Source organism: Polypterus senegalus, chromosome 10 (genome assembly GCF_016835505.1).
Source record: "Polypterus senegalus isolate Bchr_013 chromosome 10, ASM1683550v1, whole genome shotgun sequence".
Classification (NCBI taxonomy): domain Eukaryota; kingdom Metazoa; phylum Chordata; class Cladistia; order Polypteriformes; family Polypteridae; genus Polypterus; species Polypterus senegalus.
The window spans coordinates 161,920,961-161,936,711 of record NC_053163.1 but is presented as its reverse complement, the minus strand read 5'-3'; the positions used below and the strand labels follow the sequence as shown (position 1 = coordinate 161,936,711).

Genomic DNA, 15,751 nt, shown 5'->3' with positions numbered 1-15,751 from the left:
CTGCAAGGTCACACGGAGAGTCAATGAGGGGGCTGAAATGGCCTTCTTGTGGGTTAGAGTCCAGCCCTGCTGAGGCTCAGTCTACGGACCCCTGTGTGTAGCACAAGGACTGCATGCCATACAGAGAGATGGCATCTGCGCTGGTCTTTACGGGTTCGAGTTTAGTCGTAACTTCTCTTCTGTGCAGTTCAGCCTCGCCCCAGGTGCTCAGTTTCTCTCTCTTCTGTTTCAGATGACAAAGCTGGGAAGGGACGTCCCTGGTGGATGAGGAACTTCAAGCCTTCTGCCATCAGCCCTTCAGGGAACCAGATGCCACGCGCACAGCTGCCCTTCAAGCGCTCCGTCAGCACAGAGCGGAATGTGGAGACTTTGGTGGTGGCAGACAAGATGATGGTGGGCTACCATGGCCGTAGGGACATCGAGCAGTACGTCCTCGCTGTCATGAATATTGTAAGTTGTATATTGTATTGGGGGCTGGAGGGGTGGGCACCGCTGCTCTCTGCCTTGTTTGATTTTACTCTCTGCGTGGTCAGAGTGGCCAAGTAGAATAAAATAAAAAGCAGAAGAAAAGATCAGTAGACCTACACAGGCACACAGTGTGCTGCCCCTCAGACAAAATGCTGCAATACAGAAAAGGAACTCAAGTGAACGCACTGCGGGTTTGAAATCGTCACCTTCTGTACTCAAGGAACATCCGTCGCGTATGTGAAAAAGTCTTTGCCCCCACAGTGTCAAGGCTTGGTTGCAGAAACAACTGCAAGTCAGCACTTTGCCTCACTGATGTCAGCCTGTGCCACTGCAGTCGTAGCCCCCTCGGACCCACTGGCAGGCAGGCAGGCAGGTGTGTGAACGGCCCATGTCAGGTCCTGCAACAGGTCCTCCCTCTGCCCCGGCCGCCCCACCTCTGACACTTGCTTTGTGTTTTGGCCGCTTGTCCAGCTGCCTAACCCAACGATGCTTCAGCTTAGCAGACGAGAGGTCCGTCTCCTGAACTCTTTCAGGGCTGATTATTATTCTTATTATTCTTATTACTTTCCTTTTGTCCCCAACAGCTCACACAGCAGTGGTTTCACTTGTAACTCAACGTCATATACTTAGAGTATTTATGACAGATGTTCCCTGAGCCCCTACAGTGTGTACGCTCACACGCTTTACGACATTCCTTTTTGTCTCATCACTCATAGGCTGAAAAGCACTTTCTGGAAAAGACAATCAGCGTGGAGTTGTTGAGTGGCTGGTAATCCGCAGTGTCCACTGGCAGGCTGTCGTTTGGGGACGTCCAGTAGACGTCTTGTGCCCCACAGATCAGTGTCTGTGTAGTCCTCCCAGGCGCGTCAGCGGCACCATCAGCTGAGGCAGGGACCCGACTTTCGTTTTCGATTTCCAGATCCCTTGCATCAGAATTGGAGTTTGAGAAGTCAGAGTCCAATCCCACAATAATGCACAATAAATCAATCAATCATTCACTTGGAGTATTTTGCGTTGCACATTCACACCCCTCTCTCGCCCGATGTCGATGCCATTCTAGACATTGTTGGCGCTACCCACGCACATCAGGTCAACGAGTCTAACAGTCCCCCTAGCCAACAGGGTTTACCTGCAGCATAAAGTAACGGTGACTTTTATCGCCCTCTGCCCCTGAATGTCGGTTTTAGTCGACTTCAAACCTTTGTGTCTGATCTCAAGGATTAAGAATATCCTGGCAAGTCCACAATTCATGGCTCCCTTAGCTCCCAAGGCATTACGACACCATCAGACGAGCCACTCCATGTTTTACTGTAGGCCTGACACACACACAGTTTCACTTTTAACTTATCTGTCGTGATGTCGAAGGCCTTGGCGATCATTCAGGTGTTCCTTTTGCAAATGTGACATAAGCCTGATGTTCCTCTTGGACAGCACAGCTTTCTGCCTTGCTCCGGTCCCATGAATCTTTCACTTTCCTCGGGGATCCTCGGTGACTTCTCGAAGGAGTCGTCACTCTGCTCTTGTCATTTTGGCAGACCAGGCTCCTCCACTGTAATGGCGCTCTCTCTCTGTCTGTCTCTCACTGTGGTGCCTTTGCGCTGCTGTGACACCCTGGGAAAGGACACCGTTGGGGTGCCAGCAGACGAGACCGGGTGACCAGGGGATGGAGTAAGAGAGCCTCAGACTGGAAAAGACTTTTCAAAAACAGGATTCTGTTTTATTCCAGCTGTGTCCAAACAAACATTTTTACAAAGTCCAACGTCTTTACACTTCCAAAATGAAAAGGAGTGCAGGTGTCACTTATAACAATTACAGGGGCTTCAAAAAACAAAAGTGTTAAAAAAGACAACAAGAACAACAACAAAAATCTGATCCTCCTCCTTTGTGCAGCTACGAGACAATTCACGAAGGGCAAACTGGAAAATGAATCCAAAAAATGAAAACTAAGCACTTACTCCAGGCACAAAGGTCAGAACGTGTATCTCTACTGCTAAACTAAACTAAATTAAACTAAGGAGCCCAGATCTACTCTTAAGACCCAAGACCTGGTCCAATGAAGACCCCTGTTTTATACATCCAATAATCGTTGGTGTTCGAGATGTGAGCCATATGTCCCATAGACACAGAATTACTAGACGGCGCATGACCAGCAGCATCGTACGTCAACGTCCGCCATATTGCGAGTGGCACTGCTGTGGCGTGAAGTAACGGATACTGTGCTGCTTGGGATTACAAACCGCTGGACGCGCCAAACCTGATCACAGGGATTACACTTCATAGGTAAGGCTGAACAATTATTGTAATTATATGTGGCCATCAGAAAATCCCGTTTTATAATCTTAACTTTAGCTACGCCGGGCTAAGCTAGCAAAGCTGTGCATTTATGAGCTCAAGTGAGCCTCCAAACAACGTATTCAGTCACTAACTGTGTAGATGTTGTTAGCTGTTAACGTTTCTCAAACTCTGAAGGTCAGGAAGCAGTCTGTCCTGTGACGTGTGCCATGCTAGTCTGGTGCCAGACGCTGTACTGGCATCATATGATCAAAGCTACCACTCGCTCACATTAAAACAAAGGAGGGTCCAGTCGAGGTGGTCAAAGTAGCCAAGCGAGTTATCTGACAGTCGACATTCAGACAAGATGTCAGCGTATCTTTGATCAGTCAGTCTGTTCGGGCTGAGATTGGTTCAGACATCGAGGAAACACAGTTTGAAATTGACGACCATCATTTGATGTTCATGTGCTCCACAAACTAAGGCTCACCACACTGACAGACTGAATCCTCAAATTACAGGATAGTAACACACAGAAAAGCTATGGAAGAGAGTTCTGTTTCAAGGATTTTCAAGGATTTTAGATCCTATCCTGTAATATTTAAGTAACCACACTGTGTGAGAAAGAGACTGAGAGAGGAAGGAGTGAAATGTGTTCAAAAATTATTAAGCCAATTTGTATCCAGTAAAATGGTTTCTTTTTGTCATTGAGTGGATCATTTCACTGCTAACAGAAAGACAAGCAAAGATAACTGGCAGTAACAGTGCCAACTTCACAATTGGTATGCCAGCTTGAAAAGAGAAGTTTTAAACTGTGTTATTGAATCGAGCTGACGTGTATGAGAGAGAAGAGAATTCAGGAGTCGAGGAGCACCAGGAGAGACGCTCGAGTCTGACGTGTGGCACAGAAAGTCGAGCTGCAGGTGAGGATCTGAGTGAGGAGAGGAGTGCCAGTCTGGAGGAGATCAGCGAGGTGTGGAGAGCTTGAAATGTTCACAGCGGGATTGTGTGTCGTATTCAGTAGATAGTTAGGGTTAGGGTTAGAGCAGCAGGTTATCATCCTGGCAGCAGAATTTGAAGAAGTTGTAAGCGATGGATACGTTTATGTGGGACGTCAGCTAGAATAGCATTACAGTAATCTATAGGTCAGGTGACTCGGGCATTGAGCGATACTTCAGTACAGTGCTGGGTAAGAACAAGACGACGTCTAGAAATGTGTCAGAGATGGAAGAAGACAGTCTGAGAAATGTGACTTATACGGGAGGAATTATTATTATTATTTAATAACTGCTATTATTAGTGTATAAATGGATATAAACAATTGCACTTAAAGAATGTTGTATATAAACGACACAGTTTTAAACGTTATTGTTTTTTCATCAGAAAACCCGGTTTCCACGTCTACCTGTCTTAGTTTAAATGGCACTTTTGCCACTCGCAATATGGCGGACGCGCTGACGTATCGTGTGGACTGGACAACGCAGTGAATGCGGCGCCTGCCTATATACGTCTATGGTACATCCACCCTATTTAAACGTCCCTGCGCCTGCACGCATACCCGTCTGTCTTGGTGGCCCGAAGGCTTCTCGTTCAGCCTGTGTACTTCACCTCGCTGTCATTTCCATTCTCTGCCACGCATGTGAATTCCCTTTGCTGGCTACTCTGAAACTGAACTCTCTATCCTTCTGACCGGTTCCTCTAGTTTTAAATAAAACTCTTTCGCCTTCTCGCCTTCAGCGGTTACAGAAGTGCGCCTCCACACTCGGCCGCGAGACACCGTGAGTGCGCTCAGAAAATGTCCTCAAACGAGTTGGAGCCCCACGGCTTCCTCTCGTAGCTCCCGTAGGCGTCCTGGCACTCAAACCAGCGTGCTAATCTACAAAGGGGCGCTAGAACAGGTCAACGTGCGTGATGAGCTGAGCGGCTGTGTTAACACTTTATTTAGTACTGAGAAAAGCGCTATATAAATGTAATGCATTATTATTATTATTATTTCAACAGCCACTGAACGTGGCTTATCCCAGGTCATCCCAGCTACGTCCACATCACTACGTTCTCATTTCAAATAAAAAGATCTCCGTCCACACTAGCCTTTTCACACAGTTTATGAAAGTATCGCTGTGGCCAGTAAAACACCCAGAAACACATACGACGTGGCCATTCGTGTGCATTGGTGGAAACAGGAAGAGGAAATGTCCTCCATGTCAGCCAGTCATCGGCAGAGGACAGCAATGGAGAATACAGAAAACAAACAAAAAAATCAGAGAGTTTGGCTTGGACTGGCGATGACGTGGAGTTGTTCTTGAGAGTAACGCACAAGTAGAAAGTGAGCAAAGCAGCCGAGATTACGGACCGGGAGTCACGTGACATATTGCTGCTCTACATGCAGCGCTCTCTGCCACCTGCCAATCAGGGAAGGCCTGTGTACTAATCACGAACCAATCAGAGTGCAGTTAGATTTCGGCTTTTTCAAAACTCTCATCCATTCGCACTGCAACGGCGAGTTGGCTATTTCAGAAATATACGGCTCTACAGAACGCTTCCAAAAGTCTCCGTTTTAAGGGGTTAAAAATGGCAGGGCAGTGTGGACGAAAGGTGAAAACTGACACTGATGTCTGCGTGTTTTAAGCAAAAATGTAGTTGTAGCTGCGTTTGTCGAGGGATTCCAAGTAGCTTAAGTGAAGCTGCCAGACAAGCACTAGGAAGACTCGCCGCACATCAATAAGAGACAGAGAGGGGTTGGCAGCCTGCACTGGCACAGAGCCACACGATGAACCACCCGAGGGTCCCAAATCAGGAGCGGAGGGCAGCTGTGCAGCGGGTGACACCTCAACACCACATTATATTCAAGTTCAAACACTAAGCAAACTAAGGTCAATGTACCGTTAACATTAACTTAAAGGGTCTGTCTGCTACGGTACTCGTGTGGATGTAACCTTAGAAATGGCTCTCTCACACTTTCTTACGTTTCAACAACATTCGTCCTCACCTCTTTCAGAATTTCCTTTGATCGCAGCCCAGAGTTCTTCTAGAGTCCTTGTGGTGAGCACTTCACTGTCATGGTGACTGTTATGATATGGCGAGGTTTGGACCAGCACGGTCAAATTACCAATGGACTTGTTAACCAAGTGTGCAGCTAAGGGGGCAATTACTTTTCGTTTGTGCAAACTTGCCTTTGGATCATTTTATAATCATTGGAATCTATCAACTCACAAACGGTGTGATAAGTAAACAGGTTCTTATGGCCTAACATTCAGCTTTGTTTGAAAAGGTAAAGCCAGCCTTTTTGACTCTTCTTCAATAGCAATAGCAGGGTCTGCTTGTCTGCAATGTCTCCTCCGCCAGCGACTTTCATGTCTTCCTTGATCCGGCCCATCCAACGTTTCTTTGGTCTCCCTTGTGGGCATCTGGTGCCATTCTGGTCACTGAGTTCTCATCACCACGGGCGACATGCCCATACCATTGTGGCCTTTTCCATGATTGGTGCAAGTCCCATCTGTTTCTGCATGTCCGTGTTCATGGCATGGTCCCATCTCATCAAGCCAAGGCACCACCACACCATCCGTGTTTCCATCACACTAAGCTTGGCAGTAGCTGTCCAGCACTCTGAGCCTTAGAGGGCAACTGGGCACACCACCATTCTGTATATCTTGGACTTAAGGCGGTCTGGCATGCGGTGGTCTCAGAGGACTCCTGTCGCCACTTCAACCGTTTCGAAAGCCAGCCATTTTAACAAAGCTGCAAAAATCGATGATATCAGGAAGGGGGCAAATGCTTATTCACAGCACTATATACATTATATATATATATATATACTATATACAGTATACTGCTGCTGGATTATGTGAATTTCCCCATGGGATTAATAAAGTATCTATCTACCTACCTATCTATCTATCTATACTGCATGTTTATATACTGTATATAAGTACTGTACATGTGTGTGTTATTCAGTACCTGTGCAGTAACACAAAGACTACACCACACGTGTTTCGCTCTAAAGTTCGTCCCACGGTGTCTGCTTTGCATACTGGACAGGTGCAGATCGGAGTCCATAGGTCTGATTATTTGGGTGGTCACCTAGCAGGTAACGCTTGTGGCTGAGGAGAGGCACGTGGCGCGTACTCTTTGCATTACTTGACAGTTACTCGATAACATGCCTATGTTCTGCTTCTTGCAACTGAGAGGTCGTGGCAGATGTTTGCCGAGAGGCCATCTAACCACAAGTGTTATCTGGTAGGTGACCACCCAGATAATCAGATTGTGATATATACAGTATATACAGCTGCAGAAAGTGTCTGGGAGGTCTTCATAGGCTCTTGGACTGCTGCATGTCCATCTTTGGAGGTCAGACGTTGATTCCTGGTCCCAGGCTGGAGGACACGTCTTTGGTCCATTTGTTGGCAGTGGCAGTCTTTGCTATGCTCATGACGGTTCGTAGTTTCAAAATTAGCCCAGTATTGTTATCTGTCCATCTGTTGAGGATACCCAACTTGTAGAACACGTCTGCACCTCAGCAGCCAATCACAGCTGTTGAAGCTCCTTCTTCTTCTTCTTCAATGCTCACATTGCTATGGCCGCCTTCACAGATTCTTCTTGTTGTGGCCTCAGTCAGCGCGTCATCTTTATGAGTCCAGCCTTTCATGTGTGTAGAGTGCCGGCTCACAGATCACAGGGTCTCCCTGGTCAGTCCCCACTGCCACCCCACCATGTGTAGCCCCCCCAAGTGACCCTAACTAGGCCCTCGCCTGATTTGCAGGTCTGTGTCGGAGTAGCAGGACATCAGGCTGGCTGGTAGGTGCACTAAATGTTTTAAGACTGGTCTTTTCTTCTTTCCTGGAGGTCAGGTTGCTAAACTTTTTCAGGATTCTAGCCTGGGGAACGCAGTGAACATCGTGGTGTCCAGACTTGTCCTGCTGACTGAAGATCAGGTAAGGCGGCTTCTCTGCTGAAATTGCTTTGTGTTTTGTCCTCTCGTTTTTTATTTTCAATGAAGTCATTAATTAAGCACCTCGTGTCGCCACTTTGCATGAAAAACAACAAGTGGGAGGAGCCTGAAAAGTCGATCTCGTCTTGAGCGATCACGAAGAGCGGTTTGTATCAAACAAAGGGAAACAATTTAATCAGCCTGAACACGGAGAGAGGGGCGAGGAGAACGTGTCACCTGCTCAAAAATCAGAGCCCATTCAGAATTCTGCACACGTCGTCCACGTCGTCCTCCTCCTCCTCCTCCTCCTGTGCAGTATGTCGTGGTATTGATATAGATATAGATATTGAATAAAGAAGGGGCGATTTAATAGGACCATTAGATAGACTTATGGTAGGGTCTTAAACTATTGAGCTAAACTAAATGAGCTCAGCAGGGAACAAAACTCTTCAGAAAAAGAAAGACTGAAGAGCGGTGACCTCAAACCATCATTTCAAAATCAGATCATGACCCTAATCCAGTCTATCCTGAATCATCTCCAGCCATTCAACTGAAGTGTGGACGACTGCTGCTCACTTGTGTAAGCCCCCCATTGCTGCAGCCCCCCAGACTCATTTTCTCGTTGCTGCTGTGGTTTGCTGGTCTTCTTTTATTTCTTTTCTTCTTCTTTAGTGATTGAGTTACCCCAAAATATTTACCCCTTTGGTTCAGGGTGGGCCGAGAATTTCTCTGTTATGGTTGCTTATTGTTATACAGTATCTCGTATTGTTTAGTTTTTGATTTAATACAAAATCAATCCCAAAAATATTATAATGGTGATTTTACTTTAGCATTCTTTTTAATATGACAAAGTGAACTTTATGGATGGGGTGCGTGTGACGAGCCTTTACTTCATTCGTTTACAGCCAACCTTGGAGATCAATCACCACGCTGGCAAATCGCTGGACAGCTTCTGTAAATGGCAAAAATCCATCCTCAACCGCAATGGCAACGGGAACACCATCCCAGAGAACGGAATCGCTCACCACGATACGGCTGTGCTCATCACCAGGTAAGCGTGTGGCCTCCATGTACAGGCCTGCTGATCACAAACAAGGACATGCTATCGAGGGACGAGTGACACTCAGCACATCTGTTACTAGACTGGCCTGCTCTCGCACCTTAACACACACACACACACACACACGTGAGTGAGGCCCGAGTGCCAGTCACCCTGTGGTATTCCACAGAAGTACGAGTGAGTGATGCCTACAATGCTCCACTCAGTGTCTCTCTCACAGGCACTAACAATGTCCTACACGAAGAGGCAGCTCAGGGCCTCATATGTAGATGGACGCAGAATGAGCTCAGATACAGGAAGCAGTGGGTGATGGTGCCAGGAACAATATCAGGATTGGGTGACTTTAGGAGTGGTGTCCACCAGGGGGCAGTGCTGGGGCTGCTGATATCTACACTAATAAAAGGCAAAGCCCTCACTCACTGACTGACTCACTGACTGACAGACTGACTGACTGACTCACTCATCACTAATTCTCCAATTCCCGTGTAGGTAGAAGGCTGAAATTTGGCAGCTTATTCCTAACAGCTTACTTACAAAAGTTGGGCAGGTTTCATTTCGAAATTCTATGCGTAACGGTCATAACGGTCATAACAGTCAACAATGTCCACCATGTTGAACTTTCATATTCATGGCCCCATCTTCACAAAATTTGGTAGGTGGCTTCCCTGCACTAACTGAAACCGATGTACGTACTTATTTCGGTGGTATGATGCCACTGTCGGCCGCCATATTGAACTTTTCAACAGTCTTTGTTACTTATGGGCCCATCTTCAAGAAACTTGGTACGCGGGTTCCCAACGCTAACTGAATCCTACTTACGTACATATATACGTCCATAGCCTGCAGCTCGGTCACTGTGTGAGGCGGCGTTGGGTCCCCCATCCCAAATCCTCCCACGTTGTTGGCTGTCTGCCATTATAAGGCTGTCCGTCGCTCCGGTCTCTACATTCCCTTCCTTGCTTCACCACGGGATTCACGTCTCCCTGCTGATATCTACAGCCTTTTTATTTAATCCACGGCTTCTTTGCTGTTTTATTGTTCATTTATTACGATTATAGTTATTGTGTAGGTATTTTAGACTTACTTTACATTGTTCAGGTACCCATTTCTTTTATTATTCCAACTGTACCCCATTACCATGTCTATCGAGGTGATTACCATCGATCAAAGAACTGTCACTTACCGAGTGGTTTCCATGCCCGGAGATGGCACCTGCCTTTTCCATTCTCTGTGTTACATATTGCACGGCCATATCAGGCTCACTCTTGATATCCATTGTGTCTTACGTATTGAATGACTGGCACAGGTTCAAGGTGTGGACTGATGACGGTACAGGAGATAATTAGACTACACAGGAGCACTAGAACAGTGAAATGCTTAAGCCCTTCACCTGTGGATCTGCATGTGAGTTGATGGCTGCCGCTGAATTGTTTGGTTGTCGCTTTCAAGTGTACCAAGATGGCCAAATATTTTACACCTTTGGAGAACCGCCAATGCCTCTTCAACATCTTAGATTGACAGGTGATGATTTCAGTAGTGGACACTTTGATGTTTCTGAATGTTTCAACTCTTAAAAGCTGGATGTGATTTTATCGATGAAACTGGTTGTGTGCTTACAACGCTTGACAGATGCTGAATGTCACTTCAACACAAGTCCTACAAATACTGTCGTCATTGAAACAAACCATGAAGCTCAAACTGATTATGACAGCAGCAATCCAAGCTGTGAGATTTGAGACAAGATTACTGTTCACATGGCCAACTGTACGTTACATGCTCAAGAGTAAGATCAGCGCACAGCTTGGTCATATTACAACCGGAGGGCCAAACTGACAACATGGTATACAAAGAGATCCTTAACAGATAATTAGTGGCATATGTTCTCTCAGTTTAAAAAGGTTTCATTTTCTTCTTAATACAAATTTTAAGGCAGTACTTCGGCGCTGCGAAGCGCGGGTATTTTGCTATATGTATATATATATATATGACAGCAACACTCACAACAGTGACAACACAATTACAATGTCAATCATGTTACGTTATTTTCAAAATGTTTCCTTTTCTTTTTCATAACTTCTTTAACACACTACTTCTCCGCTGCGAAGTGCGGGTATTTTGCTAGTTTTAAATAAATATAAATGATTTGAATAAGAATATAAATAACCAGCTGGTTAAGTTTGCAGATGATACCAAGATAGGTGGACTGGCAGATAATCGAGAATCCATTGAATCATCACAGTGAAACTTGGAGAGCAGACCAGCTTGGGACAGATTTGTGGACAATGAAACTTAATGTCAGTAAATGTAAAGAATTAGACATAAGAAGTGAAAATATGAGGTTTGAATACACAATGGGGGTCTGAAAGTCAAAAGTATGAGAAGGATTTAGGAGATTAAAAGAGCTGAGCCTTTACAGTGATGAAGAGGAGACCTGACTGGAGTGTCTAAAATGATGAAGAGAATTGGTCCAGTGGATGGAGACGGTGACTTTAAACGAGTTCATCAAGAACACGGGGACACAGTTGGAAACTCGTGAAGGGTAAATGTCACACAAATATTAGGAGCATTAGATCACTCTGGGCAAGAACAGGCCATTCAGAGCAACAAAGCTCGCCAGTCCTGTCCACTTATTTTGTCCTAAAAAACATCAAGTCGAGTTTTGAAAGTCCTTAAAGTCTTACTGTCTACCACACGACTTGGTCTCTTATTCCAAGTGTCTATCGTTCTTTGTGTAAAGTAAAACTTCCTAATGTCTGTGTGAAATGTCCCCTTCACAAGTTTCCAGCTGTGTCCCTCGTGTTCTTGATGAGCTCATTTTAAAGTCACTGTCTTGATCCACTGGACTGATGCCCTTCTTCATTTTAAACACTTCAGTCAGGTCTCCTCTTCATCACTGTGAAGGCTCAGCTCTGTTAATCTTTCCTCATAACTCACCCCCTGTAGCCCCCCGTAATCAGCCTAGTCGCTCTTCTCTGGACCTTCTCTTGTGCTGTTCTGTCTGATGTGCCCCAAACTGCCCACAGGACTCCAGATGAGGCCTCACCAGTGTGTTATAAAGCCTGAGCGTCACCTCCTGTGACTTGAACTGCACACGTCAAGGCGCTATATAACCTGACAGTCTGTGAGCCTTCTTAATGGCTTCTGAACACTCTCTGGAAGTTGACAGCTTAGGGTCCACTTTGACTCCTAACTCCTTCTCCTAAGGTGGGCTGTCGATTTACCGGCTGCCCATTGTGTATTCAAACCTCACATTTTTACTTCCTTTGTGTACAGCCTGTCTGCTGTCCAAGTCCCTCTGTGATGATATAACGGATTCCAAATTATCTGCTAATCCACCGATCTTATGTGCAACCTTAACCAGCTTACTTCTTCTATTCCTATCTAAATCATTTCTATTTATTAAACATATCAGCTGCCCCAGCACTGCCACCTGCTGGTCACCACTCTCAACATCACCAATTCTGATGAGGTTCCTCACACCATCACCCTTCCTGTGTCTGAGCCAATTCTGCACCCACCGACTCACCACACCATGAAATGCCACTTGTTTTAGTTTGATGCCCACCCTCTCATGTGGCACCTCATCAGATGCTTTCTGACGGTCAAGGAGGTTTTGCTGTACACAGAGAACCACAGACACATGGAATGAGTGACCAAGCATTGTGGTAGTCAGTAGGACTTCAGGGACCTTCAGCACTCAACTTGATCTCCTTCTGCAGGAATGAAGTGGACAGGACTGGCTGAAGGGCCCGTTCTCGTCCAGATTGTTCTAACACAGGGAAAAAGACAGAGAGTTAAGGCCAAATTTTGTACAGAAGTTTAGAGTTTTATTTCACACAAAGCTCCATGGAATAAAATACCAAGTAGCGTGGTGGACAGCAGGACTGTGAGGGTCTTCAAATCTCAGCTCGATGTGCAAAAATGAGGTGAACAGGATTGGCAAGCTGAATGGCCTGTTGTTTTTCTTAATTACAAGTTGTACATTTATATTGTTGACTGATTACTTTCTGTACCATCTAATACATATTCAAACATTCATAATTTGCTCAAGTTAATTATTTAGGAGTTTTAGGTTATGGCTATTGCCTTTGGTCTCTGGGTCAGGTTTTCCACATTTCGGCCTTTCCCTCCTTACACCAGCCCTGACAATTCAGGTTATGCCAATTCCCTGACCAAGTGGCCAGCGTTAAGGAGGCGTCACTCGAGAGGTACCACCCAGAACTAGATGGGCTGCCCCTCCTAGTGCCTGTGAGGGGTCGATATTCTTTATTGTACAGTATGTGGTTAAAGAGAGCCCTGGAAATAAGCTGAAGTCAAAGTCAGTTTGTGGCTGGAAGCGGTGGCCTCCCGTGGGTGGCAGGTTTGGGCTTTGCCACATGCTGCAGAGGGTGGCATTACCGGAGTGACCAATGGTATCTGGTCATTTACCTTTTTTACTGGGACTTACAGTGGCCTGAGAAAGTACTGAGACCCGTTCACTTCTGCACACTTGATTGTGCTGTAGGCCTCACTGTGGCATTTCTGTACATCAGTCTACACTCACTAACCCATAATGACAAAGTGACAACGTTTTTCAGAAAGGTTTGCAAATTTACTAAAAATCAAAACTAAAATCTCTCATTCATAGAAGAATTGAGACCCTCTGCTGTGCCACTCCAGACTGGGCTCAGGTGCCTCATTCTGTTGGCTTACACTCTCCTTGAGATGTTTCTAGAACTTGACTTGACCACTTGTGGCCCCCTGAATTGACTGGACATCATTCACTAAGGCACACTTGTCCCCGTGTGTAGAGGGTCCACAGTTTACACTGACATGCCAGGACAGAAACCAAAGCATGCAGTCCAAGGACCTCTCTGTGGACCTGCACACTCAAACTGTGCTAAGATGTCTATCAGGGCGACGGGACAAACCATATGTTAAGCTTTAAGTCGTTCCAGGAGCAGAGCGTTGTGAGCCACCAGGACTCTCCCCGAGAAGGGCCTCGTTCAGGGATGTGAGCAAAAACTCGGTGGCCTCCCTAACCGAGCCTCACGAGTCCACTGCTGAGATATGAGATCCTGTCAGGTGGATGAGCATCTCAGCAGGACTCCAGCAATCAGGTGTTTCTGGGAGACTGGTGAGAGGGCAGCCACCTTTAGTGAAGAAAAAGACCTTCTGGTCTGGTGAGACAAACATTGAACTCTTTGGGCAGAACTCCAATCACTATGTGTGGTGAAGACCTGGCGCTGCTCGTCACCTGCATGTCCCTACAATGAAGCACAATGGTGGCAGCATCAGGCTGTGGGGACAGAAAGACCGGTCAGAATTGAGGGAAGGATGAAGGCAGCCAAATCCAGAGGGGTCCAACTGGGGCGACGGTTCAATGACCACACAGCCAAGACAGCGTCTCCGATTGTCCTTGAGTGGCCCACACAACAGGTCTGGAGAGACCCGAAGATGGCAGTTTGCAGATGCGTCCCATCTAACCTAACAGAGCTTGAGAGAATCTGCCAGGAGAAATGGGATCACCAGGCCAAAACCAGGTGTGCCAAGCTTATAGTAACATACCCAAGAAGACCACCAAAGGGGCTTCTACAAATTGCTGAATGGGGAGGGTCTGCATTCTTCTATAACAAAGAAAGAGATTTCAGGTTTTGTGTTTTTGTTAAATTTGACAACCTTTCTGACAAACCTGTTTTCGCTTTGTCATTATGGGGTATCGAGTGTAGACTGATGAGTAAAAAGGGCAAAAGTATCTTTTCAAATCAAACCAACAGCACAGTAAGATGTGCAGAAAGTGATGGGGGTCTCTGTACTCTCTGACTCCACAATAGGAATGCTGGGCACCTGGGGCCACCAGAGGGAGCTCCGCAGGACCACCTCAAGACCTTCAGAGGTAGGCGACTGTGGGAATGGAAACTCAGGCCTGGGTTTAGAGGTCAGCGGTACTGGCAGAAAATGAAAAGGGAAGGTCAGAGGGTCGGTGGTCTGAGTAGCGGGCAAGCCACTCCACCTAAACCAGCGCTATTTGGTCAGGCCCCAGGGAGCAGCAAGGCTTTGCGTACTTCACGCTGTCACCGTGTCTCCTCCCTTTGAGCACCGCTCAGTGATACGTTTCCCTTTTAGAATAAAAGTGTACTTGTCATCACAATTTAGATTTGATTCCATCTTGTTGTGAGTTGGGACGCAATGCACAGGCCTCAGATGAGTCTCACGACCCCGTGTGTGAAATGCGCTCGCTATATTACGACCAATTGTCTTTTTCTTAGGTGTCTGCTGTTCTTTCAGCTGTACCACCCTTCAGACTTCCACCAAGTGGTTTCGTATTTCTTGGCACTGTATGGGCCATTTGGTTTAGTGCGGCTTTTCGTGTGACCCCAAGTTTGTCTTCAGGGGCTCATCTGTGACAAGGCACAGCCCAGGAGGACCCTCGGGCAGCAGTTGTGTGCATTTGTGTGTAACATGCTCTCTTCTTTTGCAGGTATGACATCTGCATCTACAAGAACAAGCCCTGTGGGACTCTAGGTAGGTGGGCACGATATCATTTAATCAAAGAGTCCTATAAGCATGAGCCCCCCCAACTGCCACACACACAGAGTCCAACATCCTACACACTTCCCATAGCCTCTCACCTCCTCCTTGCACTTTGATCCCTTGTGTTGTCCGTAAATGACTGGATGTCTGCTTGGTGGCATCAGCTGGCATTACGGTCCTGATGCCAGCTTTGGTTATCACACTCAGCTTTGCAGTCCCGTGCTGGATCTAAATCAATGGCAGTAAATACACAGTGCATTAAAAGAGAGGCGCACTGTGACGCAGTTCAAAAGGCCCAATCTATAAAAATTAGAAACATAAAGAAAGTTAAGAGGGCATAAAAACAGCGCCAAGTAAAGAGAAGTCAAGCCTTAAAGGCTTGACTTCTCATTGCGTCCATAATGACTAAAGGGTACAACACCCGAGTACTGGAGCCAAAGGAAGACCTGGCAGTAAATCACCAGCCCACCTGCCAGGGTGGCCTGTCCACATTCTATTATCTAATCACTTTG

General features: G+C 46.4%; 1 protein-coding gene across 1 annotated transcript in view; it reads left to right on the top strand.

The window, feature by feature from the left end:
- Positions 1 to 15,751, top strand: part of LOC120538290 (A disintegrin and metalloproteinase with thrombospondin motifs 10-like) — a 161,334-nt gene that overhangs the window by 45,243 nt on the left and 100,340 nt on the right. The window contains exons 5-8 of the mRNA XM_039767753.1: positions 233 to 450; positions 7,587 to 7,670; positions 8,572 to 8,717; positions 15,187 to 15,230. Of these exons, the coding sequence (XP_039623687.1) occupies positions 233 to 450; positions 7,587 to 7,670; positions 8,572 to 8,717; positions 15,187 to 15,230 (492 nt within the window). The remainder of the gene's footprint in view (positions 1 to 232; positions 451 to 7,586; positions 7,671 to 8,571; positions 8,718 to 15,186; positions 15,231 to 15,751) is intronic.